The 23453-nt window shown below is 39.9% G+C and overlaps 1 protein-coding gene across 4 annotated transcripts; it reads right to left on the reverse strand.

Annotated features, from left to right (window-relative positions):
- Positions 1-970: 970 nt before the first annotated feature.
- Positions 971-22178, reverse strand: LOC137776974 (zinc finger protein 280B-like). Of its 4 annotated transcripts, none has more exons than XM_068563702.1 (3): positions 22124-22178; positions 21194-21253; positions 971-2796 (listed from the first exon to the last, which is right to left on the reverse strand). In XM_068563702.1, exon 3 carries the CDS (start codon positions 2725-2727, stop codon positions 1093-1095), a length of 1635 nt encoding a protein of 544 aa, XP_068419803.1. In that variant the 5' UTR covers positions 2728-2796; positions 21194-21253; positions 22124-22178; the 3' UTR covers positions 971-1092. The 4 variants fall into 4 exon arrangements, with proteins under 4 accessions (XP_068419803.1, XP_068419802.1, XP_068419804.1 ...); XM_068563701.1 differs by lacking the exon at positions 22124-22178 and adding an exon at positions 21996-22081; XM_068563703.1 differs by lacking the exon at positions 22124-22178 and adding an exon at positions 21695-21778.
- Positions 22179-23453: the final 1275 nt, after the last annotated feature.

Consider the following 23453-nt stretch of genomic DNA (forward strand, 5'->3'; position numbering starts at 1 on the left):
ACTGGACAGATTCCATGTGTTTGGCCCTTTTCAGTTAAAACTATGGGTCCAATACAGATCAAACTATGGATGTCAGGGATTTTTTTCCTTGGGAACCTTAACTTGCTTTACTGCTGACTGAGAGAGATATGGCTAGTTCATTCTGACTAAAGGCCAGCCAGATGGGAGAGGTGAGAGAACAAATCAAATTCCCCTTTTGATCACTCAAAAGGAGGTCCCCTGGCACCAGGTCCCATTCTATTAATTATCTCTGCTTCCCCATCTGAAGCCAATGATACACAGTACCTGCTTGATGCCTGCAGGGGCCCCTCACCAAACATAGGCATTTTATTTTAATGGTTTGGCTTCCTTGGATGTCCTTGGGCTAGGTAAAGACAGTCTGAGACAGTGTTCCTTCTGCCTTGGCTCCAAGCCTGGAGTGAAAGTGTGCCCCTTCCTCAACTGGGACAAGGAGCCACTGCTCTCCACTTACTGAATTCCCTGTTTCTGGTCCCTATTCACACCATAGGGTCTCCATCAACTTCTCCACACCAAGGCTTTCAGAGTCAGGTTATTTTAGATCAGCACAACAGAGGCACTTCTGAGAGTTCAGCAGCAAACGGGACCACACCATAACAAAACCATTTCTATAGTTAGCCTAACTATAGCCTAACTATAGGCTATAGTTAATATTGAAATCTTCAAGGCATGGAAAAATTTGAAAATAAAATTAAGTTGTTAAAAAATTCTACAGATTATATGTATAGCAGAGCTTTCAAACTTACAAATAACACGAAATACCAAAATAATAAATAGGTTTTCACTTTTCTCTTTCTCTCTCTTCCCCCCCCATTCACACACACACACACACACACCTTTCATGTGTTAAGCCAGATAGTTATATGAAAATCAGGTAATATGTTTTAAAATAATATCTCAAAATTCAGATCAAACAATATTGTACTTCATGAATTTTTAGAAAAACCTCATAAATGATCCATTGGTTTCACTATATTTGATGCTATTGAATAATGTTATGATTTGGATTTTTTGTTTTTAGTGGGGTTTTTAACTTTGATTGAAGTATTTGCTTCAGATTTACTGAAAGTAGAATTAATGGGGTTTTTTTGAAATTCTACTTTTAGACCTGGGGGGTGAAGGTTCAGAATCAGATGTGTTCACAGTAATGGATGCTAATTCCACTGATCCTGGTTCAAGAGGTCCCAGTGACACTTGTATAACAACTTTTGTTTCAGGAGGCAATCCCTCTAGTTGCTTAGGCTTCTTAAACATTTGATGACACTGGGTCTTGTGCTCCATTTTCTCCTTGAAAGTTAAAAACTGTAGCCGGCATTTGGAACACTGGTGAACACTCTTTTCCCAGTGTCCTCTATAATGACACATGTATGGTGTTGCAGTTTTGAAAATTTTGAGACAAAATGGGCAAAGCAAATTCTTAGTGTTTTCATGGTATGTTCTGAAATGTGTTTCTACATCAGCAAAGGCTGACGATCTGTAATTGCAGACCTGGCACACATAGGGCATTTCGCCAGGCTTATGATTGTCCTTCATGTGCTGTAAGAGAATCTGATCTGTTTCAAAAGACAACTCACAGATTTTACAGACTGCAGAGGGCTCCTGGAAAGTATGGACACTTTCAATGTGACATTGCAGCTGGAAGGGAGTGGGAAACTGGCGGTGGCAGTGCTGGCAGGTAGTGTGGTTTTTCCAGCTGTCACCCCTCTGCTTTTCAAGTTCCAAATGGTGCTTCATGTGATTCATAAACTTGACATTTTTTAGAACTTTCAAGCAGCTGAGGCATTTAAAGGCTGTGTGAGTCTTCTGTTCTGGCTGCCCATCTCCTGTATGCTGTCCATAGTAAAAGTCACGAAGTAACACAATCAGATTTCCTTTCGTGGGATCAACAGTCTTGTTTTGACTTGCTAGACTTGAAAAGTCTGTTTTTGCCAGTCCATTTTCCCCAAAAGGACTTATAGGCTTGCAATGAACACTGTCCTTTGGAAAAGCTGTTGGACAAGGTTCTCCATTCTGAACATGGCTTAATGAGGTATGAACACTGTCTGAGGGTGTGCTTTGCTGAGCTGTCATTGTATGAAAGATACCTGAAGGGGCCAGAGCTAAAGAGTGTCCCCCTATGATTCCATTATTGAGTTTAGGCCTTTTGGGATTTGTGCTATTTGTTTCAGAAGTGGAAAGTCGCTTTGTTACACGAGGACTTTTATTCATACCTCCCGTAGAAAGTGCTGCTCCTACTGGATGCTGCAATGAACTTGTGAAGGTAATCAAAGGAGGAGAACATAACTCTGAAGAGCTAATAGGCACGACTTGTGGTGAATTATTTTTATAATCAGGTTTAGACAAAGGTTCAATAATAATAGGACTATCTGTTGATCTTGATTCAGAGTCAGAAACTGGTAAGACAGTCATTGCTTCTGATGTAGGCATCACATGACTTATAGGCTGCAATTTGTGAGCATTATCTTTTCTGAAGTGACCAGACTGTTTTCTCCTTGAACACGAACCTGGGGTAACTCTGTTCAATATGTTTGAAACAACTGGTTTTGAATTTGAGGTCATCCCAACAAAGATCAGCTCAGCATCTTCATTTACATGTTCCACCCCAACAAAGATCAGTTCATCATCTTCATCGTCTACTTGTTTGGTTTCTTCTATGCTTTTCTGTGGTTCTGGCTCTTGTTCTTCACATAACATACATGGTGGTTCCATTTTCTAAATTTTTTTATTCTTGAAGGGTGAGGCCACAGGTCCCAGTGCTTCCTTTATATAAACTGCCACCTAAGTATAAACATAGTTAAGTACAGAAAAAAAAAGTACAGTTAAGTACAGAAAAATACGTTATTTAATTCTCTCCAAAACTCTAGGGTATTTATAAACATCCTTATTTTACAGATAAGGACACTGAGAGTCAAAGAGGATAAATGACAGCTTAAAAACCTATGATTACAAGTCTATACAACTCTAGAATCATAGCTTTGCCCTATGCTGATTTTGATCTCTTCTATTAAAAAAAGAAAAAAACCCCAAAACTCCAACAACTAATCACTAGGTGAAATCACATGTAAAGGATGAGTATTTTTACAAAAGCACCATTGTGGAGCAGAAGCAAGAAAAACTACAATCCTGCAGCCTGTGGACCAAAAACCACAGTTACAGAAAGAGAGACAAGATGAAAAGGCAGAGGGCTATGTACCAGATGAAGGAACAAGAAAAACAACTAAATGAAGTGGAGATAGGCAACCTTCCAGAAAAAGAATTCAGAATACTGATAGTGAAGATGATCCAGGACCTCGGAATAAGAATGGAGGCAAAGATTGAGAAGATGCAAGAAATGATTAACAAAGACCTAGAAGAATTAAAGAACAAACAAACAGAGATGACCAATACAATAACTGAAATGAAAACTACACTAGAAGGAATCAATAGCAGAATAACTGAGGCAGAAGAACGGATAAGTGACCTGGAAGACAGAATGGTGGAATTCACTGCTGCGGAACAGACTAAAGAAAAAAGAATGAAAAGAAATGAAGACAGCCTAAGAGACCTCTGGGACAACATTAAACGCAACAACATTCGCATTATAGGGGTCCCAGAAGGAGAAGAGAGAGAGAAAGGACCAGAGAAAATATTTGAAGAGATTATAGTCGAAAACTTCCCTAACATGGGAAAGGAAATAGCCACCCAAGTCCAGGAAGCGCAGAGAGTCCCATACGGAATAAACCCAAGGAGAAACACGCCGAGACACATAGTAATCAAAGTGGCAAAAATTAAAGACAAAGAAAAATTATTGAAAGCAGCAAGGGAAAAACGACAAATAACATACAAGGGAACTCCCATAAGGTTAACAGCTGATTTCTCAGCAGAAACTCTGCAAGCCAGAAGGGAGTGGCATGATATACTTAAAGTGATGAAAGGGAAGAACCTACAACCAAGATTACTCTACCCGGCAAGGATCTCATTTAGATTTGATGGAGAAATCAAAAGCTTTAGAGACAAGCAAAAGCTAAGAGAATTCAGCACCACCAAACCAGCTCTACAACAAATGCTAAAGGAACTTCTCTAAGTGTTCCCACAAGAGAAGAAAAGGACCTACAAAAACAAACCCAAAACAATTAAGAAAATGGTCATAGGAACATACATATCGATAATTACCTTAAACGTGAATGGATTAAATGCCCCAACCAAAAGACACAGACTGGCTGAATGGATACAAAAACAAGACCCATATATATGCTGTCTACAAGAGACCCACTTTAGACCTAGGGACACATACAGACTGAAAGTGAGGGGATGGAAAAAGATATTCCATGCAAATGGAAATCAAAAGAAAGCTGGAGTAGCTATACTCATATCAGATAAAATAGACTTTAAAATAAAGAATGTTACAAGAGACAAGGAAGGACACTACATAATGATCCAGGGATCAATCCAAGAAGAAGATATAACAATTATAAATATATATGCACCCAACATAGGAGCACCTCAATACATAAGGCAACTGCTAACAGCTATAAAAGAGAAAATCGACAGTAACACAATAATAGTGGGGGACTTTAACACCTCACTTACACCAATGGACAGATCATCCAAAACGAAAATAAATAAGGAAACAGAAGCTTTAAATGACACAATAGACCAGATAGATTTAATTGATATATATAGGACATTCCATCCAAAAACAGCAGATTACACGTTCTTCTCAAGTGCGCACGGAACATTCTCCAGGATAGATCACATCTTGGGTCACAAATCAAGCCTCAGTAAATTTAAGAAAATTGAAATCATATCAAGCATCTTTTCTGACCACAACGCTATGAGATTAGAAATGAATTACAGGGAAAAAAACGTAAAAAGGACAAACACATGGAGGCTAAACAATACGTTACTAAATAACCAAGAGATCACTGAAGAAATCAAAGAGGAAATAAAAAACTACCTAGAGACAAATGACAATGAAAACACGACGACCCAAAACCTATGGGATGCAGCAAAAGCGGTTCTAAGAGGGAAGGTTATAGCTATACAAGCCTAACTAAAGAAACAAGAAAAATCTCAAGTAAACAATCTAACCTTACACCTAAAGAAACTAGAGAAAGAAGAACAAACAAAACCCAAAGTTAGCAGAAGGAAAGAAATCATAAAGATCAGAGCAGAAATAAATGAAATAGAAGCAAAGAAAACAATAGCAAAGATCAATAAAACTAAAAGTTGGTTCTTTGAGAAGATAAACAAAATTGATAAGCCATTAGCCAGACTCATCAAGAAAAAGAGGGAGAGGACTCAAATCAATAAAATCAGAAATGAAAAAGGAGAAGTTACAACAGACACCGCAGAAATACAAAGCATCCTAAGAGACTACTACAAGCAACTTTATGCCAATAAAATGGACAACCTGGAAGAAATGGACAAATTCTTAGAAAGGTATAACCTTCCAAGACTGAATCAGGAAGAAATAGAAAATATGAACAGACCAATCACAAGTAATGAAATTGAAACTGTGATTAAAAATCTTCCAACAAACAAAAGTCCAGGACCAGATGGCTTCACAGGTGAATTCTATCAAACATTTAGAGAAGAGCTAACACCCATCCTTCTCAAACTCTTCCAAAAAATTGCAGAGGAAGGAACACTCCCAAACTCATTCTGTGAGGCCACCATCACCCTGATACCAAAACCAGACAAAGACACTACAAAAAAAGAAAATTACAGACCAATATCACTGATGAATATAGATGCAAAAATCCTCAACAAAATACTAGCAAACAGAATCCAACAACACATTAAAAGGATCATACACCACGATCAAGTGGGATTTATCCCAGGGATGCAAGGATTCTTCAATATACGCAAATCAATCAATGTGATACACCATATTAACAAATTGAAGAATAAAAACCATATGATCATCTCAATAGATGCAGAAAAAGCTTTTGACAAAATTCAACACCCATTTCTGATAAAAACTCTCCAGAAAGTGGGCATAGAGGGAACCTACCTCAACATAATAAAGGCCATATATGACAAACCCACAGCAAACATCATTCTCAATGGTGAAAAACTGAAAGCATTTCCTCTAAGATCAGGAACGAGACAAGGATGTCCACTCTCACCACTATTATTCAACATAGTTCTGGAAGTCCTAGCCACGGCAATCAGAGAAGAAAAAGAAATAAAAGGAATACAAATTGGAAAAGAAGAAGTAAAACTGTCACTGTTTGCGGATGACATGATACTATACACAGGGAATCCTAAAACTGCCACCAGAAAACTGCTAGAGCTAATTAATGAATATGGTAAAGTTGCAGGATACAAAATTAATGCACAGAAATCTCTTGCATTCCTATACACTAATGATGAAAAATCTGAAAGAGAAATTATGGAAACACTCCCATTTACCATTGCAACAAAAAGAATAAAATACCTAGGAATAAACCTACCTAGGGAGACAAAAGACCTGTATGCAGAAAACTATAAGACACTGATGAAAGAAATTAAAGATGATACCAACAGATGGAGAGATATACCGTGTTCTTGGATTGGAAGAATCAACATTGTGAAAATGAGTATACTACCCAAAGCAATCTACAGATTCAATGCAATCCCTATCAAATTACCAATGGCATTTTTTACGGAGCTAGAACAAATCATCTTAAAATTTGTATGGAGACACAAAAGACCCCGAATAGCCACAGCAGTCTTGAGGCAAAAAAATGGAGCTGGAGGAATCAGACTCCCTGACTTCAGACTCTACTACAAAGCTACAGTAATCAAGACAATATGGTACTGGCACAAAAACAGAAACATAGATCAATGGAACAAGATAGAAAGCCCAGAGATTAACCCACGCACCTATGGTCAACTAATCTATGACAAAGGAGGCAAAGATATACAATGGAGAAAAGACAGTCTCTTCAATAAGTGGTGCTGGGAAAACTGGACAGCTACATGTAAAAGAATGAAATTAGAATACTCCCTAACACCATACACAAAAATAAACTCAAAATGGATTAGAGACCTAAATATAAGACTGGACACTATAAAACTCTTAGAGGAAAACATAGGAAGAACACTCTTTGACATAAATCACAGCAAGATCTTTTTTGATCCACCTCCTAGAGTAATGGAAATAAAAACAAAAATAAACAAGTGGGACCTAATGAAACTTCAAAGCTTTTGCACAGCAAAGGAAACCATAAACAAGACGAAAAGACAACCCTCAGAATGGGAGAAAATATTTGCAAATGAATCAACGGACAAAGGATTAATCTCCAAAATATATAAACAGCTCATTCAGCTCAATATCAAAGAAACAAACACCCCAATCCAAAAATGGGCAGAAGACCTAAATAGACATTTCTCCAAAGAAGACATACAGACGGCCACGAAGCACATGAAAAGATGCTCAACATCACTAATTATTAGAGAAATGCAAATCAAAACTACAATGAGGTATCACCTCACTCCTGTTAGAATGGGCATCATCAGAAAATCTACAAACAACAAATGCTGGAGAGGGTGTGGAGAAAAGGGAACCCTCTTGCACTGTTGGTGGGAATGTAAATTGATACAGCCACTATGGAGAACAATATGGAGGTTCCTTAAAAAACTAAAAATAGAATTACCATATGACCCAGCAATCCCACTACTGGGCATATACCCAGAGAAAACCGTAATTCAAAAAGACACATGCACCCAAATGTTCATTGCAGCACTATTTACAATAGCCAGGTCATGGAAGCAACCTAAATGCCCATCAACAGACGAATGGATAAAGAAGTTGTGGTATATATATACAATGGAATATTACTCAGCCATAAAAAGGAACGAAATTGAGTCATTTGTTGAGAAGTGGATGGATCTAGAGACTGTCATACAGAGTGAAGTAAGTCAGAAAGAGAAAAACAAATATCGTATATTAATGCATGTATGCGGAACCTAGAAAAATGGTACAGATGAGCCGGTTTGCAGGGCAGAAGTTGAGACACAGATGTAGAGAATGGACATATGGACACCAAGGGGGGAAAACTGCGGTGGGGTGGGGATGGTGGTGTGCTGAATTGGGCGATTGGGATTGACATGTATACACTGATGTGTATAAAATTGATGCCTAGTAAGAACCTGCAGTATAAAAAAACAAACAAACAAAACAACTAATACTAAACTTTCATTGGGTTATTTGTATGGAAATATGTTAATATAAATGTTTCAGACATTACATGAAATTTCTAAAAATCTTATATTTGTATTTGTATGGAAATATGTAGGGAAATATGTTAATATAAATGTTTCAGACATTAAAAAAAAAAAAAAGGCACCATTGCGCAGTGTTTAGAAACATGGGGTCCGGAGTCAAAGAAGATTAAGCTGGAATTCTAACCAGCTACATCTGTTTTGGAAAATTTATAACTTTTAAATGTGTTTCTGTATCTTAAAGGCAAAAATCCTTATTTCTTAGACTTAAAGTAACAGCTCTTTTTAAAAAGCATCGGGACTTCCCTGGTGGCGCTGTGGTTAAGAATCCGCTTGCCAACGCAGGGGACACGGGTTCAAGCCCTGGTCCGGAAAGATCCCACAGGCTGCGGAGCAACTAAGCCCGCAAGCCACAACTATTGAAGCCCGTGTGCCTAGAGCCCATGCTCCGCAACAAGCTAAGTTACCGCATTGAGAAGCCTGTGCACCGCAACAAAGAGTAAACCCCCCCTCGACGCAACTAGAGAAAGCCGCGCAACAACAAAGACCCAACGTAGCCAAAAATAAATAAATAAATAAATTTATTTGAAAAAAAGAAAAAGCATCAAATATTCAATGGCATCTTGTTTTGTAGTAGAATTGGAAGAAAATTTATATTAAATGCACATATCTAAATTGAGTCACACATACTGATTTCATATATGTTAATATAGAAAAGAAGTGTCAACTTCAAAGAACAGAGTAAGAGTACCTACATATGGTCAACAAATAGCATAATTCAATGTCAAGCGCTTAGCACAGGCTAGCAAATTGGGAATGAACTCTCTTGATAATCTCACCCCAACTCAACACTGATGTCTCCTAAACTTCTCTCTAATCCTGACTTCCCCACTAAACTTAAACCCAACAGTGCTTTGTCCCTCACTCCACCTGTCTCTTCACATAGTAGGCAAAGTAATGCTGTTCAAACAAATTAGACTGCATCACTGCTCAGCTCAAAACCTTCCAATGCCTTTCTGGTTCACTCAGTAAAAGGCCAAGTCCTTCCAATGCCTATAAGACCACACTTCCAACCCTACATACTGTCCCCTGCAATTATCTCATACTCCTCTCCCCCATCCACTTCACTCTAACCACACTAACCTCCTTGCTATTTCTTCAACAAACTAAACACTTTACCTTACTTAGAGTGCTTATATTTGTTGTCCCTCTAATATGAATGCTCATCATCCAGATACCTACATGGCTGGCCCCTCACCACCTTCAGGGCTCTGTTCCAAGCCTTCTTCTCAGAGAGGTTCTCAAATACTCCAACCAACCTCTAATTCACATTCCCAATTTCTCTTCCCTTCTCTTCCACCTATAAGCCTTTATCACCACCTAATATATTATAAACATTATTTATCTTGATTATTTTCTATTGTCTATCCAGTAAAATGTAAACTCCAAAGGGCAGGAATTGTCTTTTGTTGACTGCTGGATCACCAGCACAAAGACCATTGCCTAGCATAGCATGGGAGCTCAACAAATACAAAATTTGTTAAATGAATTAATAAATAGTAACTCTCATCAATATGAACCTTTATTTGTAGAGCAGAGTGTGCTCCATTAATTCCATGTTTTCTATCAATTTACTCTGAGAACCTTGTCCGCATCAGAAATTCACATGTTGAAGCCCTAACCCCCAATGTGATGGTATTTGAAGATGGGGTCTTTGGGGGATAATTAGGTTTAGATAAGGTCATGAGGGCCCTCATGATTGGATTAGTGCCAAGAAGAGACATCACAGAGCTTGCTTCCTCTCTATCTCCCCCAACACCCCCCCAAATGTGAAGACACAGGAAGAAGGTGAAAGAGAGCCCTCAGTGGGGAACCAAATCATCCAGCACCTTGATCTTGGACTTTCCAGCCTTCAAAACTGTGGGAATAAATTCTGTTGTTTTTAAAAAATAAAAATAAACTGGGTTCCAATAACATTGCTGAACTTTCACCTAACTGATCTTAGTAGAATTTTTAGCTGTTGACCATACTGATTAACTTTTCATCCAACCAATCATCCGAGATGAAAAATTAATTAAGAGTGGAGAAAGAATGATACATAAAACAAATAAGTTAATGAATGCGTTCATTTAGGACAAGAGTAACAACAAACCATGGGAATTTTCTTATCACTTCTCCTCTAGTGTCCTTATTTTCTACAATTACCAGAATCTTGAGAATTCGGGGTAGGGAGGTTGGACATGCCAAGACCTGCTAGATCTAAGGGATGAGTCCTCAAAAATCACTTCATTTCCCTCACCAAGAAAGTTGCCAAGGGCTGTGGAAGGAGCCAATGAGAGGTTTCACTCCAAAAATAGCTGAGAGAACAGTGGGTGATGACCCACCTCCCAGGTTATTCCTCTGCATTTCAACAATGGCCCTTTAAATGGGTTTTGTTATAGCCACACACCAGATTTTTTCAGGCATCAGTCCCTCTTAAGTAACTTCCTGAGATTACGCCACTAGGACTCCTCTGGTACCTACCCTCACCATCTTCCCTTGCCCCTGACTCTTTTGACCCATTACTGCTCCTCCAGATTCTTGTCCCAACCCCATCACTCTCTCCCCACCACAGCACTCAAGTCCCTTCTCCACCACTCCTTCTTCCCTCTACTCCATTAACCCCATACAGTTGCTGCCTTAGAATTCAACATCCATTAAACACAGACCCTTGGGGGAAATGGGAGTTTCACGGGATCCTTAAAACTGCCATAAACATTTGGATTCTATCCTAGGGCAACTGAGCAAAACAAAAGTAATTTTTTCATAAATATTTTTTAACAAATATTTTTTCACAAATAAGCTCAGGATGATAAAGGAACGCAAAAATAGAGTCTAATCTAGCCTGGGAGTCTAGGAGGAGAACAACTATTAAGCCAAGGTTGTTCATTGTCAAAAAACATGACTACTTTTATAGAATGGACTGAGAGAAAAAGTAAGGATTTACAGACCCTCACCACCATTTCCACTCTTCTTTTTTTATTTTATTTTTGAGGTCGCCCTGACGTAAACCCCCTTCCATCACCTGAGGGCTTCTCTCTTTTAAAAAATTTATTTATTTATGGCTGTGTTGGGTCTTCATTGCTGCGCACAGGCTTTCTCTAGTTGCCGTGAGCAGGGGCTACTCTTCCTTGCAGTGCACGTGCTTTTCATTGCGGTGCCTTCTCTTGTTGCGGAGCATGGGCTCTAGGCGCGCGGGCTTCACTAGTTGTGGCACGCGGGCTCAGTAGTTGCGGCTCACGGGCTCTAGAGCGCAGGCTCAGTAGTTGTGGCGCACGGGCTTAGTTGCTCCGCGGCATGTGGGATCTTCCCGAACCAGGGTTCGAACCCATGTCCCCTGCATCGGCAGGTGGATTCTTAACCATTGTGCCACGAGGAAAGTCCCACCATTTCCACTATTGCTACCTCTCTGACCTCTCCTCTCTCTACTCTAACATTCATTCACTCCAATCCAGCTACAGTGGCTTCCTTGCTGCTCCCTTCAAAGTCTCCACCTGAAATTCTTGTCTTCCAGATATCCCCATGGCTAACACTTCTATCTCCTTCAAGTCCATGTCCAAACCTACCTATTCCAAGAGACTTACTCTGACCACCTTATCTAAAATCACAACACTCCTACCTACCCAACATTCAATCCTATGACCCTACTCTTATTATATTTTTCCTAGTTTCATAACATCACCTTTTACTTCACAAGAGAATGTACATATTTATTATATTGACTATCTTTCTTCCTCCACTGAACTGTCAGTTCCTTCCACAGGAGAAATTCTGTTTTGTTTTTTAGTTTGTTTTTGTCTGTTTTGTTCACTGATTTCTCCCAAGGGCCAAGAGCAGTCCTGGCATACAATAAGCACTCAAATATTCATTAAAAGAAAATAATTATCTAGAAGGGGATAAAAATAATTCAACAGAAGAAGGTAGGGTGAGGGAAAAGGTAGGAAATGTTCAAACTTGGGATATAACCAATTTTCTTCAAGTCTGGGAGCCACTGAGGTGTACTGTTATACCAAATGTGAGAGCCCTGCAATCCTGGGATTCAGGAGGATGACTATGGCCAGATGTCATTATGAGGACCAACAGTTTGGGGAAGCCTTTTCTTAGAACAGTATGGTTAGAGTACTACATTTCACCCAGGCAGGCAGGAGAGAAATTCAGCCACTTTCGCTTTTCCTTCCTTTCCTCCCAAGAGCAGCATCTTAGAAGAATCCACAAAGGAGATATGAGCAAGGTAGGAGTTCAACCTAAAAGTGGCCTGTTAGTTCTGAGGCAATTCCTTTCACTAAGACTAAGAATTTGGAGAGGGTCTGGAAGTATCAGGTGAGTGGAGAATGATTTAAAGAGAGGGGTTGTGGAGGACCACAAAAAAGACACCTTAAAAAAAAAATGACAATGTCAATTTGTTAAATGTTATGGTGATGTCAGAGGGAATGATGGAATAAGGAAACTACATAAAAGCAAAGAAAACACCAGCAAAAACTGTCAAAAGCAAGCTTTCTAGATCCTGGAAATTAACCAAAGGCTTGCAAAAATCAGGATTTTTGTGGAAAACAGTTTGGTAAGTCCTCAAAAAGTTAAACACAGAATTATCATATGACCCCACAAGTCCATTTCTAGATATATACCCAAAAGAATTGAAAACGGGTACTCAAACAAGTATATCTAATGTACGTGCAAGTTTATAGCAGCGCTATTCACAATAACCTCAAGGTGGAAATAACACAAATGCTCATCAATGGATGAATGATAAACCACGTTCTATACATACAACAGACTATTATTCAACCATAAAAGGAATGAAGGCACCCCCATGTTCACTGAAGCACTGCAGGATTATTTACAACAGCTAAGATATAGAAACAACCTAAGTGACCACTGATGGATGAATGGGTAAAGAAAATGCAGCATATATATACAATGGAATATTATTCAGCCAGAGAAAAGAATGATATCTTTCCATTTGCAACAACATGAATGGACCCTGAGGGCATTACACTAAATGAAATCAGTCAGACAAAGAGAGACAAATACTGTATGATCTCACTTATATATGGAACCTAAGCAAAAACAAACAAAAAACAAGCTCATAGAACAGACTGGTGGTTGCCAAAGGCAGGGGGTTGGGGAAGTGGGCAAAACTGGTGAAGGGGGTCAAAAGGTACAAACTTCCAGTTATATTGGGGATGTAATGTACAACATGGTGACTATAGTTAATAATACTGTATTGAATATTTGAGAGTCATCAAGAGAGCATATCTTAAAAGTTCTCATCACACACACACACACACAAAATTTTAACTATGTATGGTGATAGATGTTAACTATACTCATTGTAGGGATTTCACAATATAAACAAATATTAAATCATTGTGTTGTACACCTGAAACTAGTATAATGTTATATGTCAATTATACCTCAATAAAAATATTTTAATTTAATTTTAAGTAAAAAAAAAGAGAAATATTAATACATGCTACAACCTGGATAAACCCTGAAAACAAGCAAAATGAAAGAAGAAAGACATAAAAGGTCACATATTGTATGATTTCATCTATAGGAAATATCCAGAATAGATAAATCCATAGAATCTAAACACAGACTGGTGGTTGCCAGCATATGGGGGAGGGGAAATGGAGAGAAATTGCTTACTGGATAAAGAGTTTTACCTTGAAATGACGGAAATGTTTTGGAACTAGACAGAGGCAGCAGATGTCCAACATCATGAATACTCTAAATACCACTGAATTGTTCACTTCAAAATCACTGATCTTATGTAAATTTCACCTCAATATATTATTTTTTAAAATAAAGAGGGGATATTACTACCAACCACACAGAAATTTAATCAAAAAACAAGGGAATACTATGAACAATTCTATTCTAACAAATTAGATGACCTAGATGAAATGGACAAATTCTAGAAAGACAAAAACTACCACACTGACTCAGTAAAAAAAAAAAATCAATATGAATAGATCTAAAACAAGCAAACACATTGAATTAGTAATCAGAAAATTTTCCAAAAGAGAAACCTAAGATCAGATGACTACCCTGGTTAATTCTATCAAAGTGACTACAGAAAAATTAACACCAGTCCTTTATCAACTCTTTCAGAAACTAAGAGAGGAGAGAAAACTTTCCAGCTCATTCTGTGAGGCCAATATTACTCTGATACCAAAATCAGACAAAGACATCACACACACACACACGCACACACACACACACGACCAATATCCCTTATGAATACAGAAGAGTCCTCAACAAAATACTAGCAAACAAAATCTAACCACACGTAAAAAAGATTATATACCATGACCACATGGGATTTATGGAGGTATGCAAAGTTGGTTTATTATAGGAAAATCAATCAACATTATACCATTTTAATAGAATAAAGGACAAAAAAAGACACCTGCCTGCAGAAAAAGCATTTGACTAAATCTAGCACCTTTTCATGATGAAAAACAAACAAACAAACAAACAAACAAAAAACCCTCAACAATTAGGAACAGAAGGGAACTTTCTCAATCAAAGGGTACCTGTAAAACACCCACAGCTAGCATCATACTTAGTCGTGAAAGACTGAAAGCTTTCCCTCTAAGATTGGGAATAAGACAAGGATGTCTACTACCGCACTTTGACTCAATATTATACTGGAAGTTCTATAACCAGGACAATCAGGCAAGAAAAAGGAGTTTAAAAAAAAAAAAAGGGACTTCCCTGGTGGCACAGTGGTTGAGAATCTGCCTGCCAATGCAGGGGACACGGGTTCGAGCCCTGGTCTGGGAAGATCCCACATGCCGCGGAGCAACTAGGCCCGTGAGCCACAATTACTGAGCCTGCGTGTCTGGAGCCTGTGCTCCGCAACAAGAGAGGCCACGATAATGAGAGGCCCGTGCGCCGCGATGAAGAGTGGCCCCCACTTGCCGCAACTAAAGAAAGCCCTCGCACAGAAACGAAGACCCAACACAGCCATAAATAAATAAATAAATAAACCCAAAGTTTAAAAAAAAAAAGATGTAACACTCAAGATTTCAGCTTTAAAAAAAAAAAAGAAGTAGCAGCATTCAGAATGGAAAAGGAAAAAGTAAAACTATATTGGAGATGACATGATTTTGTACATACAAAATCCTGAGGAATCCACAAAACAAGTATTAGAATTAAAAGGCTGCAGAATACAAGATCAATATAAAAAAATCAATTATGTTTCTATACAGTAGCAATAAATGTTCTGAAAATGAAAGTAAATAAACACTTCCATTTACACTGTTACAAAGAATACTTATCAGAAAGAGAAAGACAAACATCATTATGATATCACTTATATGTGGAATCTAAAATAAGACACAATTGAACTTATCTATGAAACAGAAACAGACTCACAGACACAGAGAACAGACTTGTGGTTGCCAAGGATTGTGGGGAGGGATGGATTGGGAATTTGGGATTAGCAGATGCAAACTATTACATATAGAACGGATAAACAACAAGATCCTACTGTATAGCACAGGGAACTATATTCAATATCTTGTGATAAACCATAATGGAAAAGAATCTGAAAAAGAATGTATATGTACAACTGAATCACTCTGCTGTACAGCAGAAACTAACACAACACTGTAGATCAACTATACTTCAATAAAATAAATTTTCGAAAAAAGAATACTTAGGAATAAATTTAATGGAAATGCAGCGCTTTTTTATTCTGAAAACACTGAATTATACTAAATACATTGTTGAGGCAATTAAAGACCTAAATAAATGTAAAGACATCCCACATTCATGGATCAGAAGATTTAATATTGTTAAAATGGCAAGACTCCCACAACTGATCTATCAAAATCTTGGCTAGCCTTCTCACAGAATTGAAACTCATATGGAAATTCAAGGAACTCAGAATAACCAAAACAATCTTGAAAAAGAAAAAACTGAAAGATTCAGACTTTCTGATTTCAAAACTTACTACAAAGCTATAGTAATCAAGAAATGTAGCACTGGCATAAGGATAGAAACAGATCAACGGAATAGATCAATGGAATAGAATTCAGAGTCCAGAAAAAAACCCATGCATTAATGGTGAACTGATTTTCAGTAAGATTACCAAAATAATCAGTGGGGAACAGATAAATCTTTTCAACAAATGTTGATGGAACAACTGGACATCCATATGTGAAAGAATGAATGAAGTTTGGCCCCCGCTCACACCATATATATAAAAAGTAACTCAAAATGGATTGTGAAACTAAAAGTAGAGCTAAAACTAAAAAAACTCTTTAAAGAAAATTGGAGTAAATGGTTTCTTAGAGAAGACACCGAAAGAATAAATGACAAAGGAAAAAATAACAGGACTTCATCAAATTGACAACTTTTGGACTTCAAAGGACACTGTCATGAAAGTAAAAAGATAACCCACAGAATGGGAGAAAAATATCTGTAAATCATATATGTGACTAGGAACACATATATATGTGATACATATACATTGATATGTTATAAGGGACACATATAGATATTAACATATGTGATAAAAGAATATATAAAGATCTTTTATAACAGAAGAATAAAAAAACAACTCAATTAAAAAATTGGCAGAGGACCTGAATAGATATTTCTCCAAAGATGATATAAAATGGCTAGCAAGTATATGAAAAGATGCTCAACATACTAATCATCAGAAAAATGTGAATGTAAACCACAGTGAAAGATCACCTAACACCCATCAGGATGGCTACTATAAGGAAGGAAGGAAGGAAGGAAGGAAGGAAGGAAGGAAGGAAGGAAGGAAGGAAGGGAGGGAGGGAGGGAGGGAGGGAGGGAAGGAAGGCAGGAGAAAGGAAGGGGAGTGGAGGGAAACTGTTGGCAAGCATGTACAGAAACTGTATCCTTGTGTGCTATGGATGGATTGTAAATAGTGCAAATGCTGTGGAAAACAGTATAAAGTCTCCTCAAAAAGTTAAAAATATAACTACCATATGATCCAGCAATTCCACTTTTGGATATAGATCCAAAAGAAATGAAAGTGGGGTCTCTAAGAGATATTTGCACATCCATGCTCACAGCAGCACTATTCACAATAACTAAGAGGTGGAAGCAACCTAAATGTCCATCAGCTGATGAATGAATTTTTAAAATGTGATATATACATACAACGGAACATTATTTAGCCATAAAAAAGAAATTCTGCCACATGCTACAATATGCATGATCCTTGAAGACATCATACATCATGCTAAATGAAATAAGCCAGTCATAAAAACAAATACTGTATGCTTCCACTTATGTGAAGTATCCAAAGTAGTCAAAGCAATAGAAAAGAAACAGAAAGTAGAATGGTGGATACTATGGTCTAGCAGGAGAGGGAAAAGTCTGTTTTTTAATGGGATGGGTAGTTTCAATTTTACAAGATGAAAAGATCTAGAGATCTGTTTCAAAACAATGTAAATGGGGAATTCCCTGGCGGTCCAGTTGTTAGGCGCTTTCACTGCAGGGAGCCTGGGTTCGATCCCTGGTTGGGAACTATCCTGCAAGCCGTGCAGCGTGGCAAAAACAAGAAAACAAAAAAGAAAAAAACAATGTGAATATACTTAACACTTTAAAATGGTTAAGATGGGGCTTCCCTGGTGGCGCAGTGGTTAAGAATCTGCCTGCCAATGCAGAAAACATGGGTTTGAGCCCTGATCCGGGAAGATCCCACATGCCGTGGAGCAACTAAGCCCGTGTGCCACAATTACTGAGCCTGCACTGTGGAGCCCGTGAGCCACAACTACTGAAGCCCGCGTGCCTAGAGCCTGTGCTCCGCAACACGAGAAGCCACCGCAATGAGAAGCCCACACACCACAACAAAGCGTAGCCCCATTTGCCGCAACTAGAGAAAGCACGTGCCCAGCAACAAAGACCCAACGCGGCCAAAAATTAAATAAAATAAATAAATTTTTAAAAAATGGTTAAGATGGTAAAATTTGTTATGTTTTTTACAACAATAAAAAAATTTTTTTTAAACAGGCAAAGGATTCGAAGAGACATTTCACCAAAGAAGATGCTATACAAATGGCCAATAAGCACAGGAAATACTGCTTAACATGATTAGGAAAATGTAAATCAATCACAATGAGATACTCCTTCACACCCACTAGGTTGGCTATAATCAAAAAGAGAAACAATAACAAGTGCTGCAGAGGATGTGGAGAAATTGGAATCCTCATATATTGCTGGTGCAATTGCTATAAAGTGGTACAACCACTTTGGAAAACAGTTTGGCAATACCTCAAAAATTAAATATAGAGTTATCATATGATCCAGCAACTTCACTCTTAGGTATATACCCATAAAAATTGAAAACGTTAAGTCCACGCAAAAACAATGTTAACAGCAGCATTCCTCACGATAGCCACAAAGAGCACACAATCCAAATGTCCATTAACTGATGAATGGATAAACAAAACTGTGGTATATGCTTACAATGGAATACTATTCAGCCATAAAAACAAACAAAGCACTGCTGTATATCTATGACATGGATGAACCTGAAAACATGCTAACTGAATAAAGCCAGACACCAAAGGTCACATATTGTATGTGAGAGAATTGTATGTAGAGGAGAATCAGGAAAGAGAGGCATCCTGTAATCTAAATGAAAAATTATTTTCAGGGAGGAGGAAATGAACTACTTTGATAAATGCTGCCAATAAATCAAATAAAATATGAGTTAAACACTGTGGAATTCATTAGTGACCTTGACAAGAGTGGATTTAAAGGAAAACAAGAGACTTGGAGATAACAAATATGGCCAACTCTGTAGAAGTTTTCCTATAACTAGCAAATATGAAATAAAACAAGCAGAAGGGGGATGTGCCATCAAAAGATGGATTTTTTAATGCGAGATGACATTATAATCAGCCTGTTTGCTGATGGGAACCATCCAGAGAAACAGAAAACTTAATCCGAAGAAGAGACTTGCTAGAATATCCTTGAACAAACAAGAATTGATTGGATCTAGTACACAAGAAGTGTACACAAGCCAAAGAATTCACTCATAGTAACAGACCTGAGACCATATGAAGAAAGGCTGGCATGGTGGATTAATGGGTATGGTAGCCAGCCTCCAAGATGGCCCCAAATGAATCCCGCCTCCTGGTATTCTCAATCCTGTGTAGCTCTCCCTCACACTCTCACAGGGTTGACCTGTGAGACTAAGCAAAGACAGAAGTGAAGGTGTGTAACTTCTGAAAAAGACTCTGCACTTCATCTTGGGTGCAAATTCTTTCCTGAATCACTCGCTCTGGGGGAAGCCAGCAGCCATGACATGAGCAGCCCCATGGAGAGGCCCAGAGAGTGAGGAACTGAGGCCCCTTGCTAACAGCCAAGTGACTGAAGTTAGATTCAACAAAAGTCAAGGAGAGACCCTGAGGCAAAACCACCCAGCTAAGCCACTCCTGGATTCTAGACCAGTGAGATAATATGTTTTTTCAGGCTATTAAGTTATGAGATAATGTGTACAACACAGACATTTCAAGTTACCATATCATTCATATGTACTTGCAACTCTGAACTGTCATACACAGAATAGCTCTCCTATAAATACAGCCAAAATTTAAAAAACAAGCAAACGAAAAAAACAAAACGGGAATTCCCTGGCAGTCCAGTGGTTAGGACTTAGCACTCTGACTGCTGGTGCCTCAGGTTCAATCCCTGGCTGGGGAACTAAAATCCCATAAGCCACGCAGCGCAGCCAAAACAAAACAAAACACGGCAAAATTGACATGCCATGAAGCATGTATAGTCAAATCAAACTTGTATAGTCAAGCCAAGGACTCAAAGTTGTACAGTGATAGATAAGTAACTATACAAGGGAGCTGTATGCACAAGTTGCTGGGCATAAAGCTACCTATAGTCTTGTTTACTGGCATTAAGTGAACTCAGATACCCCGCCCATCCAGTCACATTCAATTACTTCATGAAATAAAACCCTTAAGGAAAAGGGTACAGAAATGAACAAACTAATCCCATGGAATCATGTTAAATCACAACACATTTACTCTGAATGAACCACTTTATTTATTTATTTATTTGGCCTTGCCACGTGGCTAGTGGGATCCCAGTTCCTCGACCAGGGACTGAACCCGGGCTACTGCAGTGAAAGCCCAGAATCCTAACCCGGAGGCCACCAGGGGACTCCCATCACTTTATTATTTTAATACATTAGTTGAAACCTTAGGCCACGTGCATCAGCCCATGTTAGCCTCACTGCATGGTAGAAGTCAGCTTAAAAATCCATGGTGCTCTTACTTTTTTCCCTTTCATAACAGCAGGTGAAAGCCGGCTCCCAGCCCCCTGCCCCTTTTTAAGGCCGCAACTTAAGAGGGCTCCAGAATGAGCTGAACCAGTGAGTGCCCTGAAGTCATCACACACATTCTGGGTCGGCTCCCACCCACGCAGGAGAACGTTCTCTGGGCAGCAACGTGTTAGCCCGGGAGAGAACAGGAAAAACGCTGAGGGTAAAAAAGATACCACTCTGGGGGCTTCTCTGGTGGCGCAGTGGTTAAGAATCCGCCTGCCAATTCAGGAGACACGGGTTCGAGCCCTGGTCCAGGAAGATCCCACATGCCACGGAGCAACTAAGCCCGTGTGCCACAGCTACTGAGTCTGTGCTCTAGAGCCTGAGAACCACAGCTATTGAGCCCATGTGCTGCAACTACTGAAGCCCGTGCGCCCTAGAGCCCGTGCTCCACAACAAGAGAAGCCACCGTTAATGAGAAGCCCGCGCACCACAACGAAGAGAAGCCTCCGCTCACCACAACGAGAGAGCCCATGTGCAGCAACAAAGACCCAACACAGCCATAGATAGATAGATAGATAGATAGATAGATAGATAGATAGATAGATAGATAGATAGATAGATAGATAGATACCACTCCGGTCCTCATTAGAAAGACGTCTGTCACCTTACCTCAGGCGCGCACTGAAAACCTGGGGGCTTGAGATTTTCCAGGAAGGAGCAGGTCGCATCCTAGAGACCAGCAGAGAGAAGGGTCAGGGTGAGTCACGTGTTACGGGAACATTCTATCCCCCAGGCCCTAGCTGGTCCTGCCCTGAGCATGTTTACCAGGCGTCTCACACTCAACCAGAGAACAGAATCTCGAACAAGCCTCTTCCTCCAACCTCCCCTCTCTCAGTAAAAAACACCTCATCTGCCACCTGCCCAAACCAAAAGCCTGGACCTCGGGCGCCCAGGGGAGCTCCCACAGGGGGCGGGGGCGGGCCGAGGCCCAGTCAACAAGAAAATAGCCCAGGCGCAGCGGCAGGGGAGAAGCCACTAGATCGATTTGTTTTTTGTTTTTTTAGTTGCGCCCTCCTGACAGCGCCTGGGCCCACGGATCTCCAGAACCCCGCCGGGCCCGGGTCACAGAACTGCCCTGACATTGTTTTGTGTTGTAATGTATTAGGACACCTCGGCGGGGCCGGAGGCCTGACAGGCCCTTCCCCGGAGGCCGGCTCGGCCCACCCCTGCGGGAGGGAGGCTGACGGAGAGCGGCGCCCGCCCAGATTGGGGAAGGGAGAGGGTGAAAGGGATCTCAGGGCCTGGGCCTCACCCTCCCTCCTGAGGGCCCGCGGCCCCACACAGGCCGCCGGAGCCGTGCCAGGCCCGCCGCTCGTGAGGACCCGAGAAACCCTCCCCTCGGCCCTCAGGGACCGCTCCGGCAGCGCCACGGTCCCCGTCGGCGGCGGACCCAGAACGGCCGGCAGCTCACCGGCCCTGAGGCGCTCCCCAGCCCTGAGGCGCTCCCGGGGCGAAGCCTGAGGCGACTACGCCTCCTCAGGCCCCCGGCGCCGCAGACGCCGCCACCGCCCGCACCCCCGCTGGCGCGCCCGCTGTCACCTGTGATTGGCTGCCAGGTGCCGGAGCGAGGTCGGGCGCTGCGGTCTGATTGGCAGCGAGGCCGGGTGGGCGCATGCGCGCTCTCTAGCGCCCCCCCGGTGGCAACCGCTGGGGGCGGGGTCAGGCTGAACCTGTGTCTCCAAGGTCTTGGGCTGTCAAGACGCCAGAATTCGCCAGGGCTCAGGGTAAAGAGCGGGCTCCCAGTGCATCAGGGTAGTCCAGCTCTTGCAATCCTCAGGTGTGATCCCTCTCCCATAAAAGCACTATCTGCCTGCCCCTTGCTTAAGGAACTTGACCACGCAACTGGGTGTTGAAGCCCATCCTCTTGGACTTGCATTTGGGGCCAATCCAGTGCAACCTGCCACCTGTTTTTGTACAGCCTGCAGCGAGCTTAAAAAAGAACTTTACAATTAAAAAATAATTGTTTTTATTTTAGAGCTTTGCATTTTTTAATGGCTGGGGAAAACCACAAAGAGAATATTATTTTGTGACAAGTGAAAATTATATGAAATTCAATTATCAGAGTCCTTAAAGCTGGAACAGGGACTTGCTTGTTCCTTTAGTTATCGTCTATGGCTGCAAAGTCAATTAATTGCCAGAGATCATATTCGCAAGCCTAAAGTATTTATTATTTGGTCCTTTACAGAATCTTTTTTAAGTGCCCTGTTCTGCTGGAATCTCCTAGTGATCGTTTGAAAAAAAAAAAGTTTTTGGTTTACTCTATAATGCTATTTTCTTCTCTATTATATTCATTTTCCATTCTTTATTATTTCCTTCCTTCTTATCGCTATAGGTTTGTTCTGTTGCTCTTCTTTACAACTTTTTGAGATAAATGCCTAACTCATTTATTTGTAACTGATTTCTCTTGTATGTAATGCTATAAATTTACCTTAATTTACTAAAGTACCAATTTAACTGTGTCCCACAATTTTTGCTTAATGATATGTTCATTATCATTCACTTCCAAGTATATCCTAATTTCCATGTATATCCTAATATCCTAATACTCTCTTCTTAAAACAAGGGTTATGTATTATATACTAATATATTTATTTTCTAAATCTACGGGATTTTAAAAGCTGTTTCTTTATCAATTTCTCATTTTGTTGCATTATGGTCAGATCACACAGTCTAAATATTATTGATCCTTTGATTTCCATTCAGTGAAGTATACCATAGTCAAAATGAAGAGGAAGTAATGTAGAGAAAATATTTGCAATGTCTAAAATGTGTATATGTGAAATGACCTCCTTTAGGCCTCACAATTACTCCAATACCTTTCAGTAAGTTACCATCAACTAAGCTCCAGGCTTTATTCAAATTTCACTAG

The sequence above is a fragment of the Eschrichtius robustus genome, chromosome 14, assembly GCF_028021215.1.
Source record: "Eschrichtius robustus isolate mEscRob2 chromosome 14, mEscRob2.pri, whole genome shotgun sequence".
NCBI lineage: Eukaryota > Metazoa > Chordata > Mammalia > Artiodactyla > Eschrichtiidae > Eschrichtius > Eschrichtius robustus.

Excerpts from the sequence above, each read along its gene's own strand:
- LOC137776974 (XM_068563702.1), bottom strand. The coding sequence starts at position 2,727 with ATGGAACCACCATGTATGTTATGTGAAGAACAAGAGCCAGAACCACAG.